Here is a 19957-nt window from a genome sequence, read left to right as displayed (position 1 = left end):
GATTGTTAAGAAAACTATTTGTTTACGTTTGAAATATCTTTTAAACTTCGCACGAAATTTAAGCCTTGTGATTGGTTCATTTCGTTTCAGAGCTCCGAGTCTTTTCCTACAGAGGGCAGTAGAGTCGACACGGGCAAATATTTTAAAGTTATTATCTTCGAAACAGTTACATGAAGAAGTTGTATTCTCTTCATCGTGTCGTATAAATTAAAGTTTAATTATATAAATAATTGTATTACTCGTTAAAGTAATTACTCTACGCAAAAATATATCTTGTAGCAAGATTTATTTCTTGCTGGCATAATGTTAATCCATTTGATCCTTTTCTCTGGGACAGTTCTTTCGTCCGTGTATACAACTGCCTTAGGTAAGTTTTTATTTACATAATAATTGTGGTATAAATTATAATAAATATATATTTGTAGATACGAAGGAATTAGTAGTTATAATCTTGAGTCAAAAAGAAGGTTACCATGCTGCACATGCTGATATTCTACAACGGAGTATAAAGGAACAAGCTAGCATTATGGAAGTAGTAAGTATTTTTATAAATTAAATGAGATATTTGTAAAGTAACGGATAATATATATTTTTTTTAGGAAGTACCAAAAATTGTGTTAACTCATCAATTAGATGTTAAAGGATCTTGGATAGTCATACCATTGTTTACATATTTATCAGATAATTATTCAAATGTAAAGTGGTATTTTTTTTGTTTAGAAAATACAGTCGTAAAATTGAGTAAATTGTTAAATGTATTTTCTCAATTTAATTCTAGTCAGGTGAATAATATTTGTTTAGTTATAGAAATTAGTTATTACATATCCTAACATTTATCTAAAATTTACTTATTTGTTATTTACTGTAGGAATTATGGATTGGACACGCATTGTATGATGTTGAACCTACTATCATTCATCATTTTGCAGATCATAAAAAAAAATTTAAATATCCCCATATTGCTACCGGATTTGCGATGACATCGAAACTATTAAATAGGTCTTTCTTACTTTACAATTTTTTTCCTATTGTGAACTTATATCTCTTCCTTTAATAATGAAAAAATATGATTGTTATTATCTAAAAATACATGATTTTATTAATATTATTACAGAATAGCACAGGAAATTTCACTTGAATTTAATGCCAGTAATGATTTTTCTATTGATGCTTCTTATGAATTAGGAGGTTTTATTTTGAGAAGCAAAAACCCTATAAAATTAACTCATGTTCCTCAGCTATGTGTTGTTTCTACCTCTGATTGTGCAACCTATCCTAGGTTCTTTCATCCATGTGTAAGTTAGAAAATTATGTTCATAAAAATAAATTGGATATATTTTTATGTAATTATGATTTTAGGATACAACAATTTCTTTGAAAAATGTATATTTTGCGATAAAAACTTGTGCCAAGTATCATACAGAAAGAATCCCAATCATCAAAAAAACATGGGCAAAATATGTTCTAAATATTGGATATTTTAGTGATCAGGCAGGTAAAATTTTATTTCTTCTTCATTTGAATATAACATAATGTTTATTATTTTAATCATAGGTATAGAATAAACATTTTCTCGGTGTAGATAAAAACTTACCTGAGGCATATACTGTGACAAATACTACTAAAGGACACTGTGCCAAAACTTACGATATTTTAAAAGCAGCTGCTAATATATTGAAGAGTAAAAATCTTGACTGGTTAATCATAAGCGATGATGATACTATTTTCAGGTATTTTGTAATCAACGTATATATTGTATAATCATTCATATTATGCAATTTTTATTATTGACTAATGAATTATCAACGATTATAAAAAACAGTGTGGCACGATTAATGCGTTTATTAACGTGTTATTATCCTAAGAATCAAATTGCTATCGGCGAGCGTTATGGTTATCGAGTATGGGATAATTCATTTGGATATGAGTATTTAACTGGTGGTGCTGGTATTGCTCTGTCTGCACCTCTTGTTTATCAAATGATTGATTCAGATGTTTGCAAATGTCCATCATCAAATACACCAGACGATATGTTTCTTTTTGGCATATGTTTACACAGACTGAATGTACAACTTACTCATTCTTCTTTATTTCATCAGGTATCTATAATGTTTAAGAGTATCTACCTGCACTAACCTGCGTATAAAATATTTTTTTTTTAATACATTACATATTTATATAATATAGGCTCGTCCTGCAGATTATGCTACTGCTTATCTAGCCTCACAAGAACCTGTATCCTTTCATAAATTCTGGATGATTGATCCTATAAAAGTATATAATCAATGGTTTTCTGAAGCAGATAGTTCACTTCCTGTGCCCAGGATACATACTGAATTATAAGACTGATATACAGCATAGATTCTTGAATCTATAATAAACATCCATGGTAAAACTATTTTACTCATATAAAATCATTTTTTTAATATAAAGTCATTATATATAAAACATAATAATAAATGTCCTAAAAAATAGATCTTATCATTTTCAAAGTTCTTATACTCATATTTTTTTTATAAAGGATATTTTGTATATGGAAAATATGCTGAGGATAATAAGGATATAAATTTTTTTAATTATGCAACAATATATTTACATTATCAATGCTTGTATAATTACCTCGCATATTAAAATATGTAAAAATATATATTTTAATCAATAATAATATTGTAAAATATAAGTAAACGAAACCATTTATATAACAGATATTTTATATCATAATTTAGATGATAATATTTCTCTCCACCAGGTAGGACGTTCTAAATTTTCCTTATTTTGAAAAATCTTCTCCTGGATGTGTTTATATACCTGTTGATATGTTCAAATTAACAAATTAGATCCACTGTTACTAAGTAAGTTATATTGATTAGTTGATGATAAACATACATTCCCATCAGCCATTCCTAGTGGTGAGTTAACAATATAATCAGGTGGTGCTAATACATCTGCTAAAGCCACAGCATCTTCCAATAAATCTTTGCATAACATTATAATACCTTGACGCAATTTATCGTCTATATTACTATCGACTGATGCATAACCACCAGCATACAAATCCACCAATCTCTTCTCCAAAATCGTTGATCCAAACAAAGAACACAGCTTTCTGAGTACCTCATATTCTTCTGTTTTCCAGATAGGTTCTTTTATACAATCGATGAAAGTTTTAAGTAAAATATACTACGAAAATAATATTCAAAATAATTGGAACCGAATTGGGATATAATAAAACATAAAAAAAATAATTTCTTACTTCTCCATATATAAGAGACAATGTTCGTGCAAAAAATAGTTGTGAATCGTTTCGCACCATAAAATCAGTACACCCGTCTTCTTTAAGATCTTGTACACGTTTATTTGTTTTTTTTAAATAATAACATAATAACCATTTAAGTGAAAATAATAAATCTGAAATAAAAACAAATTTTACGAGAACAGGAATCAACGATAACGTGATGAATTCATAAAGTTTTAAAATGATATTAATATATGATAATAAAATGCATATGCACATAAAAAAATTATTGTCGTACTTTCGAGACTTATCGTTTCTTCGATTGTTGTGCAATTAAATTTTTGTTTTAGGATATGTTCACTATCTGCTAAGAAATCTATTGTTCCAAATGGAGATGAAATAGCTTTTCCATTTAACAGACAAGACCATTGACTCAACAACCAATTACTTGATTGTTGAATGAGTACATTATTTTCACCTTCGTAAGTACAATTTGCATCATGATTGGCTCGTATATCTCCTAAACGTGACACTGCAAAAAAAGTTAGGACATTATTATTATTATTATTTTATTATTATTATTATTATTACTGTAATATCATTGCTTTTCTTTAGAATTTTATTTTTACGCACTCTTTAAATATCCATGACCACCACATGACTCTCTACAATCTTGAATAGCATCTCGTGCAATCCATGAACACAATGGTTTTGTAGCTGAAGATAATGCATGCAACTCAATACCTTCTAAATGAAGTTTATCACGATCTTCTCCACTAACAAGTTTTATTTGAAAATTATTTATAATCTCACAATATTTTTGCGAGAACATCTTTACTGCATATGCAGACGCTAAGTGAGGAAATAATCTAGCTTGCTGGAATATACCACATAAATTAATTTTTTATTACATTATTTTGATCATAATAATTATAAATATTTGTATTTTTATAGATAATATACCTGTGCTTGATACTCTATTACAGGCCACTCTTCATTTTCCGATGGACCGAATTGTTTTCTAATCGCGCAATATCGTAATGCTATGACTACTGCAAGATTAAGAAAACTCGAACATATCCATGTAATATTAAAACGTCCTATTGACAATGCACCAAACGATGCACCTAAAAGTAATGTAGATGGTAATGAATTTTCAATATACAAACAAATCATACAATTATAGAAATATATATAAATACCAAATCTTTTATTTTTATCTTTAAAGGATGATACGTATTGTCCATCTTCGGTAACATCAGCCGTTCGATTTAATAAATATGTCCGTGGAATGTGATAATTATTAAATATTACAAAACCGTTGTCCACTCCATTAAGTGCAATTTTTTCGCCTAAATCTCCAACAGTTACACCAGGTAACGGTAAATGGGTATCAAGATCTCGTATAGGTACAATAAAAGAATGAAGACCATGATTTACTTTATCTGGCGTAATCAATTGTGCAAAAATAATAGCATGTGTAGCAGTCTTTCCTATAATTATTAAAAGTTTGACATTAGTTAATTACAATATACAGTATAATAATACACAACATAGTATAATATTTAAGTATATATATGTGTACCTAAACCACCAACCCAACATTTTGCAGCTTCAAAATCTGGTGAATGTAAACAGAAGGTTTTTTTATTAACATCGTATGTTGCAGTAGTTCTCATACCTTTCGCATTTGTTCCATGAGATATTTCAGTTAAAGCAAAGACACCAAAATACTGAATAATTATCAAAACTTATTAAAATATCTTATATAACCATAATATTTTTTTTATTTTTATACATACTTCCAGATTGGAAAATTTGTGCAGAATATCCATATGACGTTCTGTACCTAAAGTGAAAACAGTATTTGGAACCATTCCATGCATGACACTCATTTTGACTGGTATTGATGCGTCATATTGAAAAAGTATATTGAACCAACTTCCACATGTAATTGGCTATAATGTTGATTTCTCAATTTAATGCATTATAATAGAAAAAAAGATTTAATACGTTATTAATAAAAAAATATTTATTTAATTTTTTATATAAATAAACTTACATTAATTTCATTGTCTAGAAGTGCACGAATTCGAGCTGTACAGATTCTACGGCTTTCATCTAATGTTAAGGAGTTATAATTTGCTTTAAATAGTGAATTATCCTTAATAAATGACCAAATTTTGTTCTACAAGTATATAATTCTTTTCAGTTAACCTTTCTTAATAACGTTAAAAATTTTGTTATTATATTTACCTGTTGTCTGATACCTTCTTCCCCTTCTAAATTTAATTTTAATAATTTCCAATCAAACCTAGCACGTATTCTATATTTATCCAAAGGACCTTTGGGTAAATCACTTATCAAATCCTTTAACTTTGATAGTCGCATTGTATATTATAAATATTTTTAAGCTATAACAAACAATCAAAATTAAAAATTTTATTTATGTTGTAAATCTCATAACTTGATTATAAATTTTATACAAATATATACACTCACTAATATTATAAAATATTTATATTTTATCTTTATAATAACTTTATAATAACGTATTAATTTATATACATAATATAACTTAAATACACATGTTCATATATAAATGCATAATCGTTGCGAAATATCAAATCTTTAATCTATACCGATTTATTCAATCGGCTGATACGAACTAGCGGTGGTGACCATGAGTTGATATTACTTATATGAACATAGAAGAATAATGCTGTATCATTAAACATAAATTGAATTTCATTAACTTGTTTTATAAAACACGTATACTGATAATTTTAATTATCGATATTTAAAGTCCTCGATCAAATAACGTTGAATAATTTATTTATCATAAATATAAATAAAATTAACAGAAAATAATGAACATTAAATTTTTTTCGAAATAATGCGTATTTTAAGAATCATTTCTTTTTTCGTCATTTTATGTTATTTCAAATTACATAATAGAAATTTATATATTATTGTTAATTTAACATGTATTTTGATATATATATATATATATATATATATATATATATATATTGTATATAATTAATATATATAATTATGTAATATAAATATGTATGGTAACATATATCTAACTTTCAAATTTCATTAAACTTTTTAAAATTTAACATCTCATTTGCATTTATAGTAATTCAAATAAAGCAATACATTTTCAATTATAAAATAGATCGAATGTTTAATAATTTATAAGTTTAAGGAATCGATATAATTTGAATAGACTGGAAATAAATGAGATACGGGTAAAGGTGATAGTGAATAAAAGTAACGATACATTACGAATACGATGATATTATTCCGAATTATATTCATTATCTTACTTTGTATTCATTTTACTATGGGATTTAAAAAAAGGTATAAATAGTACATTTTTTGAAATAAAATTATATACAACAGAAAAATTATTTAAAGATTATTTTAAACGATTATTAGATATCTACAAATTGATCAATGCAAAAAAAATGCGCGCTATTTAAAACCCGTAATCCATCAATTGATAGAAGAAATTACGAATCGTAGTACTTGTACCGTTTTTGTAACAGATCATATTTATCATGGATTAATAAATAGCAACAAGAACACTTTTAACATCTTAAAATATAACGTAAGTACATAAAATGTTTCTGTCTTCTTTTCAAATTCACACTTATCATGCAATATGAAATTATTAAACTGTATTAATATTTATATATTTTTTATCTATTTTCATTTATATTATTTATAAAATGAAGTTAATAAATTCATAAAATTTTTTTATGTAGATCTTATTGCGTGACAATGAAGAATTTTCTCCAGCAAGACAGCGTATACAAAAAATCCTTGCTCATAGTAAAACAGCTAGATGCAATGGATATGTTATACTTGTTGCTAATGGCTTGTTAGTTTCCGAGTTTTTACAATATGTAGAAAGGTGATAAAATAAAGATTTTTTTAATATTACTTATATATACCATATAAAAATGATATATAAATAATTTTGTACATATAACAATATTTTATATTTCTCAGGTAAAGATATAATAAGATTTTCATTTTTCCAGAAAAGAATTAATCAATACTCATGGCTTGTTTTTATTATTACACGATTATCGAATTCTTACATCTGATTTGAATTATATTTGGAATAGAATAATTAATGTTGTATTTGTACATCAGTATAAGCCATATAAATATCGTTCAGGTGACACATCTGCTCAACCAATAATTAATTTAGAAACAGTATACTTTCCAAATCAAAAAAAAAAGTTTGTAATAACGAAGTATTTAGATACATGGTACAATGGAAAATTTCGTTATGGTAAAAATCACTTTGTACAACAAATTTCAGATCTTAAAGGAAAAACTCTAAGGTTTGAAACTTTAATTATTAAAAATATAAATGATGAATTATTTAAATTTTTTTCATAAATTGATTTTTTTTATGTTTATTTATTTTTAAAGAGTTTCAGTTTTTGAACATATACCAGCTGTAACAAAAGAATCAAAAAAGTTTTATAAAGGTGGTCCCAGTTACAGTGCTAAAGGTTTAGGTGTTGAATTTGAAGTTTGTATAAGAAGAGTGTGTTATAATATTATGTATCTTTTATACAGATTTTTATATATTTTCTTATCTTTGTAGTTAATTCGTGTTATATCTCAATTTATGAACTTTAAGCCACATTACTACATGCCTTACAATATAGAGAATGATCGGTGGGGAGCATTAGATAAAAATGAGACATATACTGGTCTTATAGGAGAAGCAATAGCAAGGAAAGCTACATTTTATATTGGAGATCTCCATTATACCTCCTATCTTTTAAAATTCTTTGAGTTATCTATCCCTTATAATACAGAATGTCTTACTTTCTTAACACCAGAATCTTTGACAGATAATTCATGGAAACTTTTAATTCTTCCTTTCAAGTATGACCATTAATAAAAATATAATTTAATAAGAGTAAAAATTTTATCATTAACAAAATAAATAAAAAACTTTTTATAACATTTAGGCTCTACACTTGGATCACAATACTTTTCACTCTTTTACTAGCAGGAGGAATTATCCATCTGTTTTCATTATTTTATCAGAAGCATATAATTATTTATAAGGATGTTAAACATAAACTAGTCAATATTAATGAGCTTGATAAAATAAAAGAATTAAGGATTAAACAAGCAAAAAAAGGCATATATTTGTTTACAGAAGCACAGAATAGCATGTTATATACATATAGTATGTTACTTTTGGTATCATTACCACGTTTGCCAAATCCTTGGGCTTTAAGAGTACTTATTGGATGGTGGTGGATTTACAGTATTTTGGTTGTTGTAGTTTATCGTGCCAGTATGACAGCCAGCCTTGCTAATCCTGTGGCTACGTAAGATTAAATGTATAAACTATTACTACCAATAATAATAATTTGACTAAATTTGACATATTTTTATTATGTTTAAAATGTAGAATCACTATTGATACACTGAATCAATTAGCTAGAAGTTCGATTTCTGTTGGTGGGTGGAGCAAAGAAAGTAAAGAATTTTTTCTACAATCTTTAGACTCTGATAGTCAGGAAATTGGTAATAAATTTCAGTTGATAAAAGATGAAAAAGAATCTATAGAAAAAGTAGCAAATGGATCTTTTGGTTATTATGAAAATGAATTTTCCTTGAGGTTTGCTCATATTACAAAATATGCACTGGAAGAAAAGCAACAAGAAAATAATACACAAAATATCAAAACATCTGATGTAAAACATAATTTACATATTATGAAAGATTGTATAATAAATATGCCGATTGCTCTTGGAATGGACAAAAATTCTCCATTAAAGCCATATGTTGATTTATGGGTAATAACAAGTTTAACGATTATTTTATATTATTTAATACCTATTTAATATAAGATATATAATATGATAATGATATCTTGTTTTTTAGGTTAGACGTATGGTAGAAGTTGGTTTAGTAGATAAATGGTTAAGCGATGTTATTTATCCGTCGCAACTTATTGAAAAACAACAAGAGAAAATGTCAGAGAAAGCATTGGTTAATCTCCATAAGCTTTATGGTGCTCTTGTCGCTCTTAGCATTGGTTATTTTTTTAGCTTAATAGTATTACTATGGGAAATTTTACATTGGAAATATATTATTTTAAACAATCCTAAATACGATAAATATCATTTAGATAAATTCTATGCAAAAATATGAATACATTTCTGAAATACTGTATTAGAAAAAAGTGTTCACATCGACGTTTATATTTAGTTCCGATATTTATGTATATATATTTATATCAAAGTATATTTATTAAAAATTAATTTTAATTTATTATATACTTACTTTCTCGTAATATATAAATAATGAATCAGAAAGTAGCTCGCTTTCCACAATGAATAGATAATAAAACGCAAAAAATCTGTAACCTTAATACTTTATATTCACTTAATAATAATAAATTTACATAATTAACAATTAAAAAGAATGCTGAGAACGTTTTTATAACGAAAATTTATTCAATTCATTCAGAGTAGTTCAAAGTACAAACTCGATAGAAACAGTAATGATATAACCTTATCTTAAAATTACAACTCTAAATATCTTAACGGAGAAACAGTTATTAAAGTAAAAATACTCGGTTAAAAAATATTACTTGCATATTTTTACTTAAAATTAAGTTATAATATTACTTATCTCAAAGTACTTTTATATACTTATTACACTAAAAAAATATAGTACTTTTAGAACCATTGTTATGAATATTTAGGAATCATTATATAATATTCATATTATAATTATGAATTATTAAAGGATATAGACTGTATTAAATCAAATGCAATGAAATATGCACAATTTTATAAAATATTTTATCGATATATACAATAAATAATTAACATTATTTTTCCAAAGTTTACTTATAATTTGTAATACCTTGTCTTGCTAATTTATCTGCCATTTCATTACCATATATACCAACATGTCCATTCACATGATTCTATTAAGTTATAAATATTATTAATTAAACTTGTTACATGACAATTAATTGATGTGAAATGATATCACACTGTAAATAAACTTTACCCATTTAACATCTATAGATTTCAAGGCTGCTTCCATTTCTAAGAGTTCAGTTTTATTGATAACTGGTTTATCAGTTGCAGTTTTCCACCCATTTCTTTTCCATTTGGGCATCCAATTTGTGATACAATTAATAAGGAATTTGGAATCTGTATTAATTTTTAATTTCATTATGCCTGCTTTTTTGGCCTGTCTAGCTGCTACTGTCACTGCTTGAATCTCTGCCATATTATTAGTTGCCCTACCAACTACAGGTTTGGATACATTTCTGTAAATATAAGATCACAAATCTTCTATAACTAATAATTTAAAAATATATAAGATAGCAATACAATGAGTAATGAAACCAACAAAGGATGATTGTCTCCAAACCAAACACCAATTCCTGCTTGTGCACCTCTTCTACCATTTGATGAGCATGCTCCATCTGTATATACATCAACATAATCTTCATTTCCTATAGTAAAATTTTTTTCTTGAGTTGTATAATGAGATTCCTGCATAGCAAATAGTTATATATAAACTTTGATTGATATATATTGTATTCGTATTATAAAATTTTGATCAAAATTAATTAACATTTACCTTACTTGAAATTTCAGCAGATTCAAGTTTCCTTATTTTAGACTTTGAACATTTTCTTTTTGATTCTGGTGACAATGAACGTTTCTGTATGTTTATTTTTTGTTTATCTAAGATTGATCCAAATCTTAACAATAATAAAAAAAAAAATTATTAATACCTTGTACCTTATATAATCTGTATCTATTTATTTTTGTTAAAGCGATATATACACACACACACACACACACACATTAATATATATAAGCATGAAAATAACAATAGCACAGGATAGAAAGATCTTTGATTAATCTTAAGAAAATTAGTCTAATGGAAGGTAATATAGAACGAAGTACATCATGGAAAATCTATTTAAATAACTTAATATTATTGCAAATATTTACTTCTTTTCTTCAATCAATTTGCTTGAAGAATCACTGCATTGTTTTATAAAATGTTCTGCTTCTAACTTTGATGAGAACTTCTTATATATGGATCCAGTAAATTTATTAACTTGTTCCTGACATTCTGGCCTTAAAAAAGATTATAATAAATATTTAAGGCATATATATATTTATACACTTTTATGTTTACGTTTTTATTACCAACTAAGGTAAATTCCAGGATTTCGACCTTTTGCAACAGCATAATAAAATGGCATTTTCAAAATGTAATTTATAACATTAAAAATATTCGATCTCATAAATATAAAGTAATATTCTTTTCGTATATGTCAACTATGAATATCGACTTTTTTCTATGTATAGTGGTTTTGTAAGATGTTTCTACAGAAGCTGAAGAGTAGCTGTAAACAATGAATAGATATATCGTTAGCAGACGTATCGTGTCTTATGTAAAAACACAATTCTTGCGCATGCGCTTAAACGCGCCTTTTCTCTAACTGGTTAGCGAGCGTTTTTATTACCATTTCAATACATTAAAAATTTGATAAAGATTTGTCATATTGTCGTGCTTTATTATATGTTACAACAATCATCGTAAGCATCATTATCACAGAATATCTACAACATTGTACTTATCATTCAAATCTTATCTTCAAGAGATTTCTTTATCGATAATTCGTATCTGATCATTCGAATAACGGAAGTATCGATATTACGTACTACGTTAGTTTAAATAAACGATTACGAGAAGAAACAATAGTTACTGCCAAAATCTAAAATGATTAAAGCGCTCCCTAGTAGAAAATTTGAATAGTTGAAGATTTTTTTTGCACACGTTTATAATGTATCTTTAAAGTGTGTTAGTTACTATTTAAAATAATGATACCGAGTAACGAATGACGTTGCAGACTAAACTTCCGGTTGCGCAAAGATCATTAATTTCGTCGCCATCATAGCGACGAAATCGCGACCGCGGTGGCCCGCAGAAATATTATATCGTCGTTTACGACGAAAGGGAGGCCAATCGCTTCCTAAAAAGCGAGAGCTTTCGCTTTTTTCTGTGCTTTGTTTAAACGTCGTTAAACCGACTCATCGACGGTCGACCATCGGCTTATCGAGGGTTTCTTTTACAACTTTGGAACTGACGAAACATGGCTTATTGAAGAAGATGAAGGGCTTGCAGAAAAATATTATTTCTCCATACGGAGGAGACCACATCTCTGCCAACGCGAAAAACGAGGCCAATTATAGCCGAACTGCCAATGGACAAAAAGACCAAATATCCACAGTCCTCTTCAAAGGGGACTGCTGGTGATTCCAAGAAAAGTCAAGGTACGTCACCACTTCGTGTCGCTAGTAGTTAAACGACATTAGTTCGTTATTTTAGATTTATAGTTTTGTTTTGCTTCTTCTTTTTTTTTTCTTTTTTTTTATATTCTTCTCTCCCCAACCACACTCTTTAAAATGATACTTTTTCGATATTAATATTCTAAAATATTGACACTCGTTTAATAATATCTGACCATTATGATATTTTGGACCTGCTATTTTGTATGCGATTATTAACATATATGGCGTAATGCCCACGAAAGCAAATTTTACGATTTTCTATCGATATATACGTAGTACTTGAAGGTCCTTAATCGTGAACGCTTTATTTATTTTAGATGTTGCCAACAACAAATTATTTCCGAAAACATCACGTAAACGTGAACCAACTGGCGCTAATAGCTTGTCTAAATATGATCAGACAAAAAAGTACAATACACAAAAAGCAAAAACTTTTGATAAGAGACCAAAACCTAAAGGACAATATCATGGCGGTTCAAAGGAGGATACCAAGGTAAATATTTATAAAAACGATTCTATTAAAAAATAATTTCTATATTTTAAGTTTAAATTATCTTAGGTAGTAGAAATTGAAACAGCTGAGTTCGGCTCAGTTATGGCACAAGGAAGTAAAAAGCAGAATTTGAATCATCTGCTGAATTTCCATTATGAACCACGTGACATGCAAAGTGGTTCGGATACATGGAGAATGGGAAATGCTAGTAAAGGCTATAATCGTAACAGCAACAGATGGCTTCCGCCGGTACAACGGCATAAGTATAACAAGGAACAATTCTTACAAGCCAGGTGAAGATCCATAATTACAATTTAAATAAATTATATATATATATATATATATATATATATATATATTATAAATAGTTTTTACTTGTTTTTATACTTTTTTAGCTGCCAATTTGTTGTGACTGCCAACGAAGATTATTCTTTATACCTAACTGATCCTGATACACTCGTTGATTGGAAATATATAGAACAAGTAGTAAGTATCTAAATGCATTTATTTATTTTTTTCTTATACAAATAAACTAATAAGATATTTTATATTAAATTTTAATTTCAGAAAATTCATAATACAGAAAGCTTATCGTGCCCAATTTGTTTGTTTTCACCAGTAGCTGCAAAAATGACTCGCTGTGGTCATGTTTATTGTTGGTCGTGTATTCTGCATTATTTATCTTTGTCTGATAAATCCTGGCGCAAGTGTCCTATTTGTTATGAATCTGTACATAAATCTGATCTGAAAAGGTAAATTACCTTCTCATACACGCATTTTGATCATTTTATATTATTTATTTATAAAATATCGACTAAAGGTTTTTTTTTATGTTAGTGTTATTGAGGTTACACAGAATGCTGTCAATTTGGGAGATCCAATAACATTACGTTTGATGCGACGTGAAAGGGGTTCATTAATTGCAATGCCTGCAAGTGAACCTATTACAGCCACTCCAACAACATTTTTCCAGGTTTCTAAAGGTTGCAATAAACAAGTTTACTCCAAACTTCTAATAGCAAACCCAAAAGACGTAAGTTCGAATGATTACAAAACGCAACAGGATTGGAATTAAAATTTGTTAAAAATGTTATCAAAGATCTTTATAATATAGATCATGGATATCATCGAGTGTGAACGCGCGCAGTTAAAAATTGAATTAATGAATGATCCACATTCCCCTGAAAATTGCTATATCGAACAAGCGATTTGTGAACTTGCCAAGAGAGAAGAGGAACTTCTACAAAAGGTATTTTTTAAGGTTTTCTCTATCATTTTCATTACAAAGTAAAATTAAACGAATATATAATTGAATATAGAAAGTAAACGACGACGGGTCACATCAAGAAGTAATAGGAAATATTTCATCTACATCAATAGGAGATAAAGTTGAACAAGAGAAACAAGAAAGTCATCAATTAATACAGCAAAGTAACGACGAAGTAAATAATTTATATAAAGAAGATCAACCTTTGTGCAAAGAGGCAACAGAATCTAGTAACATATTTTCGAGTGAAACACAATTACCTTCGCCTTCGCAAAAATTCTTTTATTTCTATCAGGGTGATTATAAAATTGCAATTTTTCGTGAATATGAATGTAGATGAAATTGATCACAATGAAATATATATACATGTATATATATATGTAAGCGTGTATATCGCAAAACTTACATTTACATTTCTTTCTAGTTGAGGACGGACAAAATGTATATCTTCATGCAATGAATGTGAAAATGTTGGAAATGCAATATGGTAGTCTGGAGCATTGTCCTCTGGTTATTACGGGAAAATTATTAGAAAAGGAAGTAGGCAGTTTTACAGAAGACCTAAGACGGCGATTAAGATATCTATGCCATCTACCTCTGACTTGTCAATTTGAGGTTGCTGAGATAGAACTTAAACCACCTATTGTGTCGGAAGATGTTCTTAATTCCTTTCATGGTAATAAATCTATGTATCTATCGTTAAAATTGATTATATTATTACTTTGAATTTATTACATACATTTTGTTATCACAGAACAATTGGAAACCCGACAGAAGAGGAGGCAACGGAGGGAACGCGAAGAAAGGAAACGAGAGAAAAAGATAATAGAAGAAGAAAACAAACAAATGGGCAAATATCCAGTGCCAAATGTGAACATCGATTCAACGCGTCACTTTCCTCAGTGGCAACCAGAACTTTTTACGGAGTATGTTGTTAATTGATTACAAGTATAAATCCTAACAAATTTACATTGAAAATTGAATATATTTATATTTAGAGATGCGATTCCTTCGCCATCGGAATCATTGGCTACCTCCAGTGTAGCCAGCAGTCCGTCTTTGAGTACATTTGACGAAGTTGTCTCAACTACTAGAAAAATAAGTAACCCGAATGAACAAGGGCCGTCGTTTGCTGAAATGTTACGTAATACTGGTGCACGCTTCAAAGCTGGAAGATCCTGGCCATCGGTCAAACCTACCCTTCCTGAAAGATCAAAATCTGTTAGATCAGATATCGAGGAGGACGATTGTGCTCATGCTCCATCCTATAGTCAAAGTTTTGGCGATGCCTTAGCACAGGCTTTGGAGCAGACAAAATTGTTAAATGCTGGTATGACAATATTAATAGAAATAAATATTTACGCGTCTATGTATGTATGTGTGTATACTTTTTGATTCGTACAATTTCTCTATATGTATTATACATGTGCATCTAATATATGTTACAGAAGCAAAGTTAAACGATAATGTAAGAGGCAAAAAGAAGAAGAAGAGTAAGGCTACTGTATTATTTGCAACCAATATGTCACGCGCGTCATAAACGAAGCTTAAATGTTATTAATTTTAGAGAACCTGCATGTGTTTTGTTCTTTATTTTACTCAAAATTCAGTTGGTCTTCGGAAATAAATTTGGATATTTTATTGCAAAAATTGCAAGTGTTTAGTGTTAGACTCGTCATTAAGTTTGGTGTAAAATTTCCTTTATAATGCTTGTAAAATAAAATCTTGTTTTCCAAACTAAGTATGGATATCGTAAATCATTGAATTTGCCTAAACGAGAGAGAGAGATATGAGAAATCGTATGGCATTATCGATTTTATGTATTTTAAACGAAACATAAAGGTTTTACCTGTGTGAATGTGCGAGCGCGCGATTGATATTAACAAATACATATAACATTAGTAAAGATATAATAACTTTAGATCTATAATTTTATGGTATAAGAGAGGACAATAAAAATGCGTTTCATAGATTTCAGAAATGTTTTGTATTTATGCAGTTCTTCGAACATAGAAACTTAACAAATCCTTATGGACTTATCCGTTACAACACAGCGTAAAACATCTTTGTAAGAATACTGTACAAATTGATGTAATAAATCACCTTAGTAGTTGCGGAATAAATAAATAAATAAAATGGTAAGTATATATGAAGAAAAAAAAAAAATTAACAGGAACTGAAAAATTTTACAGTTTATCAGAGTATTAGAACAAAAAAAAAAGAAAAAAAAAGCTGCTTGTAATTGTTCTATGTTCTTTTATTCAAGTACAATAAGAGGGCAGTGGCAAGGGGGAACAGAATTTCTTTTAGTCGACTTCCTCGATGGTAGGTCCAGAAGCGCTACCACCACCAGGAGCTCCACCAGGAGCAGCACCACCAGCACCAGGGAAACTACCTGGCATTCCACCTGCTCCTTGGTACAATTTCGTGATGATAGGATTGCAGATAGATTCCAGTTCCTTCTGCTTATGCTCGTATTCCTCCTTATCAGCCAGCTGATTAGCGTCGAGCCATTTAATGATCTCATTGCATTTGTCTAGGACAACTTGCTTGTCACTGGCGCTGATCTTATCTTTGAGCTTCTCGTCCTCTGCAGTACTCTTGATGTTGAAGCAGTAAGACTCAAGACTGTTTTTAGCAGCAATGGTCTCCTTCTGTTTTTCATCCTCGCTACGATATTTCTCAGCCTCGTTAACCATTCTCTCGATGTCTTCCTTACTAAGACGTCCCTTATCGTTAGTAATGGTGATTTTGTTCTCTTTGCCAGTAGATTTGTCCACGGCAGAAACATTAAGGATACCGTTGGCATCGATATCGAAGGTAACTTCGATCTGCGGTACGCCTCGTGGTGCCGGTGGAATTCCACTCAGCTCGAATTTACCCAAGAGATTGTTGTCCTTGGTCATAGCACGTTCACCCTCGTATACCTGAATCAATACGCCAGGTTGATTGTCGGCATAAGTAGTAAATGTTTGCGTTTGCTTGGTTGGAATAGTTGTATTTCTCTTGATAAGCGCCGTCATGACACCGCCAGCGGTTTCGATACCAAGGGACAATGGAGTAACGTCGAGGAGCAAAAGATCTTGGACCTCCTCGGACTTGTCTCCATGAAGGATAGCAGCTTGTACAGCCGCACCGTAGGCTACAGCCTCGTCGGGATTAATCGATTTGTTTAGTTCCTTGCCGTTGAAGAAGTCCTGCAAAAGTTTCTGAATTTTCGGAATACGCGTGGATCCACCGACGAGGACGATGTCATGAATTTGAGCCTTGTCCATCTTGGCATCGCGCAAAGATTTTTCAACTGGTTCGAGAGTGCTTCTGAAGAGATCAGCACAGAGTTCTTCGAAACGCGCCCTCGTTATGGAAGTATAGAAGTCAATACCTTCGTACAGAGAATCGATCTCGATACTTGCTTGAGTCGATGAAGAAAGCGTACGCTTCGCACGTTCGCAAGCTGTACGGAGACGACGTAACGCACGCTTGTTGGAAGTAAGATCTTTCTTATATTTGCGTTTGAATTCTTGGACAAAATGATTGACCATACGATTGTCGAAATCTTCACCGCCAAGATGAGTGTCTCCTGCCGTGGACTTGACCTCGAAGATGCCATCTTCGATCGTCAGAATAGAAACGTCGAAGGTGCCACCGCCAAGATCGAAAATAAGGACGTTACGCTCGCCCGATGCTTTTTTATCTAGACCATAAGCAATAGCGGCAGCGGTGGGCTCGTTGATGATACGCAATACGTTCAAGCCCGAGATGGTACCAGCGTCCTTGGTTGCCTGACGCTGCGAGTCGTTGAAGTAAGCTGGTACTGTGATTACGGCATTGGTGACGTTCTTTCCTAAGTATGCCTCTGCAGTTTCCTTCATCTTCACAAGGACCATGGAACTTACTTCTTCTGGGAAGAAAGTCTTCGTCTCTCCTTTGTACTGAACTTGAATTTTGGGTTTGCCACCTTCATTCACAACAGTGAACGGCCAGTGCTTCATATCGGTCTGGACAATGGGGTCCTCGAAACGGCGCCCGATCAGTCTTTTAGCATCTGTCAAAATTCATCGAGAGAAATAAATATTTTGTTCACGTTGCGTTCGTTACGAAGAAAGAAAATCTTCAAGCCCAAAATTAATAATTACGCCTTATATTTATTGGTCATAAAGAAATGACTTTATCGAGGAAGATAAAGTTAAATTAATTAAATTTTATGAAAGTGTCGTATTGAGAAGTACGATACGTAAAAATGTATGAAACGCGTTTTATTTGGAAGCAATAAGCACGATGAGCAACTTACCAAAGATGGTGTTGTTCGGATTCATAGCAACTTGATTTTTAGCAGCATCTCCGATGAGACGCTCGGTATCAGTAAATGCAACATAACTGGGCGTAGTACGATTTCCTTGATCATTGGCGATGATTTCGACCTTTCCATGTTGGAATACACCAACGCAAGAGTAGGTTGTGCCGAGATCAATACCAACTGCAGGTGCTTTGGCCATTTTAGTTTTCTCTTATTTCTGAAATCACGAGGAAATATTTCCGATGAACATTTATTCTATTCCTTTTATTTTCAATAATGAAAAATCACCAAATTTAAACGCACGATTTATCACGTTGTATCGTTCAGCGGACAATAGAGAAGAAAGAACACTATATAAAACGTACCTTTTCTTTGTTTCCGAATATTAAAAATTTCTCGAAGGATAGTGAAGAAGTTTTCCACACGACGATTCGCAACGTGAGTGACGAATCCGCACCCTATCGCCGTATATATTATTCGGGAAAGGACGCTTCTGGAATATTCTTCCTGTTCTACTCGGGTAACAGCCAATCAGCTTCGCGTTTATACGAGGGAGGTAATAGGATTGGTTGACGTATCTACTACGTAACTCGATGAAGCAACCGTAGGAAGGATTATTGACCATCGATTAGCGAGGCCTTAATATTATTTTCTCTCAGTATCGATCGTATTCTTGACGCAGAAAATATTATTTAGATTTAATATCATCATCGCAAAATTATCCATTTATTTTTTGACCTCGAGCTGTAACTTTTTTTCAATCTAAAATGAAGAATGACGCGGAAGTAATGCGGAAGGAAAGTTGGAGAAAAATCTAGCGGTTATTGCTAGAAGCTACCACGCGGGCGCAAACCGTTACGTATATGTGACCAACGGAACACACACACTATCATAGTTATGGATCGTCTCACCTTCGACCGTTTCAACGTTTTTTTCCGCCATTTGCATCATTAATGAGCCCATACTACCACACGAATTTTCTATTATAAACGAACTTTTGTTGGTGTAATGTTCAGCATGATCAAAAAATGTTCAATATTTTATCAGATGTCAAAGATTTTCGATAATATCTTGCAATAATTATAACGACATTAAAAGTATCGACCAAATTAAGATGATGATCGATAAACCTTCGATAGTTAAGTAGAAAAATGCTGACTCAATGAGTCATCGAATACGATAAGGTCATATCAAAATATGGAAGATAAGAATCGTTTTCAATTCGTTTTAATTTACTCCGTTCATTTTCTGCGCGATCATCGTTGCTAGATTCTCGTAG

At 30.4% G+C, this 19957-nt stretch overlaps 5 protein-coding genes across 10 annotated transcripts; 2 read left to right on the top strand and 3 right to left on the bottom strand.

Moving 5' to 3' along the window:
- Positions 1–3: 3 nt before the first annotated feature.
- On the top strand, positions 4–9578 carry LOC127063232 (uncharacterized). Its single transcript, XM_050992684.1, has 20 exons — positions 4–367; positions 426–535; positions 600–782; positions 869–999; positions 1115–1295; positions 1360–1495; positions 1583–1730; positions 1823–2099; positions 2188–2341; positions 4222–4380; positions 4603–4644; positions 5044–5080; positions 6683–6854; positions 7012–7160; positions 7291–7599; positions 7691–7793; positions 7869–8155; positions 8242–8610; positions 8694–9081; positions 9170–9578. The coding sequence occupies exons 1-20, from the start codon at positions 304–306 to the stop codon at positions 9437–9439; spliced, it is 3669 nt and encodes a 1222-aa protein (XP_050848641.1). The 5' UTR covers positions 4–303; the 3' UTR covers positions 9440–9578.
- On the bottom strand, positions 2553–9720 carry LOC127062937 (peroxisomal acyl-coenzyme A oxidase 3). 6 transcript variants are annotated; one of them, XM_050991960.1, is made up of 12 exons: positions 9572–9720; positions 5492–5649; positions 5298–5423; positions 5038–5193; positions 4821–4968; positions 4438–4728; positions 4199–4362; positions 3869–4112; positions 3534–3767; positions 3254–3408; positions 2887–3180; positions 2553–2808 (listed from the first exon to the last, which is right to left on the bottom strand). In XM_050991960.1, exons 2-12 carry the CDS (start codon positions 5624–5626, stop codon positions 2716–2718), a joined length of 2040 nt encoding a protein of 679 aa, XP_050847917.1. In that variant the 5' UTR covers positions 5627–5649; positions 9572–9720; the 3' UTR covers positions 2553–2715. The 6 variants fall into 6 exon arrangements, with proteins under 6 accessions (XP_050847917.1, XP_050847916.1, XP_050847919.1 ...); XM_050991959.1 differs by lacking the exon at positions 9572–9720 and adding an exon at positions 8490–8606; XM_050991962.1 differs by lacking the exon at positions 9572–9720 and adding an exon at positions 5732–6109.
- Positions 9721–10139: 419 nt separating this feature from the next.
- LOC127063231 (ribonuclease H1) lies at positions 10140–10809 on the bottom strand. Its single transcript, XM_050992683.1, has 3 exons — positions 10658–10809; positions 10310–10574; positions 10140–10223 (listed from the first exon to the last, which is right to left on the bottom strand). The coding sequence occupies exons 1-3, from the start codon at positions 10807–10809 to the stop codon at positions 10140–10142; spliced, it is 501 nt and encodes a 166-aa protein (XP_050848640.1).
- A 1392-nt stretch (positions 10810–12201) lies between these two features.
- LOC127062936 (RING finger protein 10) lies at positions 12202–16122 on the top strand. Its single transcript, XM_050991957.1, has 12 exons — positions 12202–12603; positions 12939–13114; positions 13181–13407; positions 13510–13600; positions 13682–13866; positions 13952–14147; positions 14229–14363; positions 14434–14677; positions 14806–15057; positions 15136–15307; positions 15380–15711; positions 15830–16122. Exons 1-12 carry the CDS (start codon positions 12534–12536, stop codon positions 15919–15921), a joined length of 2172 nt encoding a protein of 723 aa, XP_050847914.1. The 5' UTR covers positions 12202–12533; the 3' UTR covers positions 15922–16122.
- A 495-nt stretch (positions 16123–16617) lies between these two features.
- On the bottom strand, positions 16618–19210 carry LOC127062938 (heat shock 70 kDa protein cognate 4). Its single transcript, XM_050991965.1, has 3 exons — positions 19044–19210; positions 18673–18895; positions 16618–18426 (listed from the first exon to the last, which is right to left on the bottom strand). The coding sequence occupies exons 2-3, from the start codon at positions 18875–18877 to the stop codon at positions 16688–16690; spliced, it is 1944 nt and encodes a 647-aa protein (XP_050847922.1). The 5' UTR covers positions 18878–18895; positions 19044–19210; the 3' UTR covers positions 16618–16687.
- Positions 19211–19957: the final 747 nt, after the last annotated feature.

Source organism: Vespula vulgaris, chromosome 4 (assembly GCF_905475345.1).
Source record: "Vespula vulgaris chromosome 4, iyVesVulg1.1, whole genome shotgun sequence".
In the NCBI taxonomy this organism is placed as follows: domain Eukaryota; kingdom Metazoa; phylum Arthropoda; class Insecta; order Hymenoptera; family Vespidae; genus Vespula; species Vespula vulgaris.
The sequence above is the reverse complement of the archived record's forward strand: the minus strand, read 5'-3'. Positions and strand labels throughout refer to the sequence as shown.

Excerpts from the sequence above, each read along its gene's own strand:
- LOC127063232 (XM_050992684.1), top strand. The coding sequence starts at position 304 with ATGTTAATCCATTTGATCCTTTTCTCTGGGACAGTTCTTTCGTCCGTG. Across the intron at positions 6,855-7,011 it reads TTAACATCTTAAAATATAAC|ATCTTATTGCGTGACAATGA; the intron begins GTAAGTACATAA and ends TTTTTTATGTAG. Across the intron at positions 9,082-9,169 it reads AGCCATATGTTGATTTATGG|GTTAGACGTATGGTAGAAGT; the intron begins GTAATAACAAGT and ends CTTGTTTTTTAG.
- LOC127062937 (XM_050991960.1), bottom strand. The coding sequence starts at position 5,626 with ATGCGACTATCAAAGTTAAAGGATTTGATAAGTGATTTACCCAAAGGT. Across the intron at positions 3,409-3,533 it reads AGAAACGATAAGTCTCGAAA|ATTTATTATTTTCACTTAAA; the intron begins GTACGACAATAA and ends TTTTTATTTCAG. Across the intron at positions 2,809-2,886 it reads TAGGAATGGCTGATGGGAAT|GTATATAAACACATCCAGGA; the intron begins GTATGTTTATCA and ends ACATATCAACAG.
- LOC127063231 (XM_050992683.1), bottom strand. The coding sequence starts at position 10,809 with ATGCAGGAATCTCATTATACAACTCAAGAAAAAAATTTTACTATAGGA. Across the intron at positions 10,575-10,657 it reads TTTGGAGACAATCATCCTTT|AAATGTATCCAAACCTGTAG; the intron begins GTTGGTTTCATT and ends TTATATTTACAG. Across the intron at positions 10,224-10,309 it reads AATCTATAGATGTTAAATGG|AATCATGTGAATGGACATGT; the intron begins GTAAAGTTTATT and ends ATAACTTAATAG.
- LOC127062936 (XM_050991957.1), top strand. The coding sequence starts at position 12,534 with ATGGACAAAAAGACCAAATATCCACAGTCCTCTTCAAAGGGGACTGCT. Across the intron at positions 14,148-14,228 it reads TAATAGCAAACCCAAAAGAC|ATCATGGATATCATCGAGTG; the intron begins GTAAGTTCGAAT and ends TTTATAATATAG. Across the intron at positions 15,712-15,829 it reads GACAAAATTGTTAAATGCTG|AAGCAAAGTTAAACGATAAT; the intron begins GTATGACAATAT and ends TATATGTTACAG.
- LOC127062938 (XM_050991965.1), bottom strand. The coding sequence starts at position 18,877 with ATGGCCAAAGCACCTGCAGTTGGTATTGATCTCGGCACAACCTACTCT. Across the intron at positions 18,427-18,672 it reads TCCGAACAACACCATCTTTG|ATGCTAAAAGACTGATCGGG; the intron begins GTAAGTTGCTCA and ends GAATTTTGACAG.